The sequence below is a fragment of the Lupinus angustifolius genome, chromosome LG15 (genome assembly GCF_001865875.1).
Source record: "Lupinus angustifolius cultivar Tanjil chromosome LG15, LupAngTanjil_v1.0, whole genome shotgun sequence".
In the NCBI taxonomy this organism is placed as follows: Eukaryota; Viridiplantae; Streptophyta; class Magnoliopsida; order Fabales; family Fabaceae; genus Lupinus; species Lupinus angustifolius.
Genome location: NC_032023.1, coordinates 15834946 through 15839459, shown reverse-complemented (window position 1 = coordinate 15839459; position 4514 = coordinate 15834946). Strand labels below are relative to the sequence as shown.

General features: G+C 34.8%; 1 protein-coding gene across 1 annotated transcript; it reads left to right on the top strand.

Moving 5' to 3' along the window:
• LOC109328393 (somatic embryogenesis receptor kinase 1-like) lies at positions 760-2268 on the top strand. The gene is made up of 7 exons (XM_019561837.1): positions 760-1103; positions 1182-1253; positions 1326-1469; positions 1541-1612; positions 1715-1786; positions 2003-2165; positions 2221-2268. The coding sequence occupies exons 1-6, from the start codon at positions 910-912 to the stop codon at positions 2079-2081; spliced, it is 633 nt and encodes a 210-aa protein (XP_019417382.1). The 5' UTR covers positions 760-909; the 3' UTR covers positions 2082-2165; positions 2221-2268.

Below are 4514 nucleotides of genomic sequence, written 5' to 3'. Positions count from 1 at the left end.
ACCAATTTCCCTCCTCTATAAGATGCAAAATGGGCACTTCTAGAAACGACAAATGGATAAAGAAAGTAGAGAAGAGTAGAAGAATAACACGAATAATTTTAACATGGAAAAACCTCCTCAATGTGAGAAGGAAACAACCATGGGACCTAGTCTAGAAAATATCTCCACTATAGAAAGTAGGATTACAATATTTGGCTCTCTCATACTAAGAGGATAACACTCAATCTCACCCAAAAAGGAGGGAAATATAAACTCTCTCTAGTATCTCACTAGGAAATAGGAATGCAAATCTCACACTATGTAGATATAAACTCTCTCATTTTCTCTCTATATTGTTCTTTCTCACTTGCTTGTTGTATCTTTTTCTCACAAGTCCCCTATATATAATGAAGGGAATGAAGACTTCATCATAAAGACATAATGAATGATTAATACTTTTCAAAACACGTTGAAAAATGATACTCCAACTTTCTAAGTTAGACTTCAAAGTTTTCAAGAGTCAAAGAATAATTCCAAGACCTTGGAATAGCCATCATTGAATATACTCAATGATTTATCTACTAAGATTCACTGGTCTTACTTCCACATCAATTAGGAATGATTCATAATAATAGATATTGTGGTTGGTTGTTTACTTGTATGAAACTTTTTAAAGAAAACAACATTAAAACTCAACCCATTAATATATGGGAGGGGATCAACTTACTCTAAATTTTAAACTTGTTCTACATCCTAGCCATCAATTCTAGTCAATGTCAGTGATCCCATTCATTGAAGAGGGAGGAAACATTACACTACATACAAGCTATCACTGTTCATGTTTGTGTTATTATTAAGCACACATTGACTTCTACATATACATAAATAGACCATAGAGCTGAATCATCATCTTAAACTATCTACTCTACCATGTCTTTTCATGTTGTTGCTATATTTCTTCTTCTTGTGAGAACAAATGCAAACTCTGAAGGTGATGCTCTGTATGCGTTTAGGAAAGCAGTGAAAGACCCAAATAACGTTCTAAACAGCTGGGATCCCACTTTAGTAGATCCTTGTACTTGGTTTCATGTCACCTGTGATAATCACAACCGTGTTACACGACTGTATGTAATCAATAAAAAACATGTTTTTCAATTGCTGGGTTTGTTGGGTCTGATAATATGTTATGTTATGTTATGCAGAGACTTGGGACATGCAAAACTCTCTGGCTATTTGGTTCCACAACTTGGGAGGCTCCAACACCTTCAGTTTCTGTAAGCAAAATCCATTGCATACTATATAGTTATTAGGTGAATGGTTTTGTCAAATTTGACTATGCATTGCAGAGAATTGTACAAGAATGAGTTGGTGGGTCCAATACCAAAGGAACTTGGAAGGCTGAAAAACCTTGTTAGCTTGGGTCTTTACCACAATAACCTCACTGGCTCCATCCCTTCCTCCTTCTCCAACCTCTCCAACCTCAAATTCTTGTAAGACACTTACTCTCTAATGTTTTAGACCTTGTTACCATTGCATTATGTTTATCACAATTATGATGCAGGAGACTCAACAGCAACAGGCTGAGTGGAAGAATACCCAGGGAACTTGCTAAACTAGGAAACCTCAAAATCTTGTGAGTCTGCCGTTTTAATTCAATCTCACATCACTTTTTACTTTCTTATAAGTTATAACCATTGATCAGAAGACATATACAATATTATAATATATTTTGCAGAGACCTATCAAACAATGATCTTTGTGGTACCTTCCCCACATTCGGCTCCTTCTCTAAGTTCCCTGAACAAAGGTGAGGAAACAATTGAAGTTTTCTTCAACTCAATTTCAGTTGAATAACTTTATTGCAATTGTTCACAGTAGTGACAAGAAAGAATCATGCACATAACATGATAATAGGGAAAATGGCTTTCTTATAACTTGTTTATGAATTTAATTATTATATTCCTACCTGTATTGTCATGCTTATCTAACATTAGTTGTTTGTTTATAATAATGATACACACAGTTTGAAGAACAATCCAAGACTTGAAGGGCCAGAGTTAATGGGATTAGTCAGATATGATGATGATGGACTCTGCAAATGAAATATTATAGTGAATGGCATGTCATGGGAAATGTCTCTTTTCCTAAATTACTTACTAGCTTGTAACCAATTACCAATATTATATGTGAGTATGCCTTTTAATGAGGACTTCACCAATCAATCCTTTTCTGCATCTCTAGATGTGTCAGCTAGTACAATTTGGTTTTTGGGTATCTATTTCCTACCAGCATCAAAATAAAATCAACCTCCACAACAAAAGTGCGCATATTAGGCTTAATATAGAAAATGAAATGGTACCTACCCAAACTCACTTAATATAGGCCTAACTAATGAAAGAAAATCTATCATGGCTTGGGCTAAAGAAGGTCAATTAATATAGGCCTCAGCATTTCTACCCTATAGGTCACGGACCCACCACCAATCTTATTGATAGTTTTGGATCTCAACTAAGTTGGATCCACACTTTTAAAAATAATAATATCACATAATACCTTTAGTTTCATAATTCATTTTTATTTTATTATTCTTTCCTTTCTCACAAGTCACATACTAACTTCTCATCTTCTCAAATCTATTCTATTCTTCAAACCCACCATTAACTTCATTATTCTTCAAGCCTAATACTCATAAACATGTACCACTCGGAATGTGTAAGAAAAATATCTCAACAACCATTTTTGTCGGTATATTTTAAAATTAACAATCAAACATACTTTTTAGAATATTTTTTAATACAAAAGTACTGCTAGAAAATTATTCCACAAGAGTTCTTAGATCATTTCTATTGTTACCTATTGTTTTGGTTTTTTACATCTTTCATTCATAGGGCATTGGTGATATTTCTTGTAGGTTGAGAACTATTGATGCAATGCCTTCCTTCTTATCAGAGGGTAAAACATAGATATTTATGGGATGAACTTGACAATTTTAGACCCATGCCAAAGTATAGATGTAAGATACCTTGTTGTGGTGGAGTGATTCTTCTTGTAAAGAAACACAAAATAGTGATTCCCACCATGAGTAAGGTATCCAGAAGAGGAGGTGACCAGAAATGGAAAGGTAACAAGAAGAAAGTTGATAGAAAGAAACTGAAGTGTTTCAATTGTGACAAGATCGGACACTTCAGCAGTGAATGTCAAGCATCCTCAAGTCAGAATGAAAATCGAGGTAAGCATCATAATGAGGCTTATTTGGCGAAGAAGGAAAGTGTTGAATGTCAAGATGATAAACCAATTCTATTGATAATGGAAATAAATAATGGATCCAGTAGTAATGACAAGTGGTATATAGACTCTGGGTGCTCAAATCACATGATAGGAGCATGAACTGGCTGATAAACTTTGATGATCAAAGACAAAGCAGTCTAAGATTTGCTGATAGCAGGACCATCCAAGTAGAAGGAACTGGTGATGTGTTGATTGATAGAAGATATAGCATAAATGCACTAATATCATATGTACTCTATGTCCCTAGCACGAAGAGTAATCTCCTGAGTCTAGGACAATTACTAGAAAAAGGCTTCTCTGTACAGATGCATCAAGGGATATTGGAAATATTTGATGTCAATAATTGTAAAGTATTGAGAGTTCCTTTGGCTAGAAATAGGACCTTTCAAGTAAACTTGAAAACTGTTGAAACTCAATGCCTATCAACAACATCCTTGGCAGAAGACTCTTGGTTATGGCATCTAAGACTAGGACACCTGAACTTTAGAGACATAAGCATGTTGAGATCCAAAGACATGGTAAGTGGACTACCACCAATTCAGATTCCAAACAAGGTATGTGACAACTGCCTGATTAGCAAACAACCTAGGTCCTCTTTCAGCTCCTTAACACCCTGATCGAGGTCGTACCCGATACAAATAATATAACAATTAAAACTGCAGTACTAGGAAGTGACTCCTAGGTCGTTTCCCAAGGATTATCTTTCAAGCAAAGTATCAAACACCTTATACTCTCACACACACAAGGGGGTTTTGTTGTTGGATAGTATGAACATAAATCAAATTCAGAAACAGTAGTTAAACAATGTAATAAAACGGCTAAATCCATTTGGTTTGTTTGTTCACAACTCAATCCTCGGTTTCAAAAGATTATTTTCAGATTCCAACCATTAACTTCCGAATTTTTTGAGAATCAATTAACTAAGCGATAATCAATTCAAAGTTCCAGAACCTAAACATCAAACTAAGCGAAATCTGTAAAGGTATGAAACGATTAACAAATTCACACGAACTAAGAATTCATGCACTAGAGAGAGTAAATCAACTAAGTGAAGATAAACTCAACCAACCAGTTTCTAAGCAATGACATTAAGCAAACCATATTCAGAAAAGATAGAAGAAATCAACAATAAAGAAACCGAAAATGCATTAATAACAAAAAACCTCAAGAGTTGTGATACATTACCAAAGGAACTTAGTCCAGAAATTTAGCCTTCCACGGCAATGGAAGAGCAAACCAAAAATGAG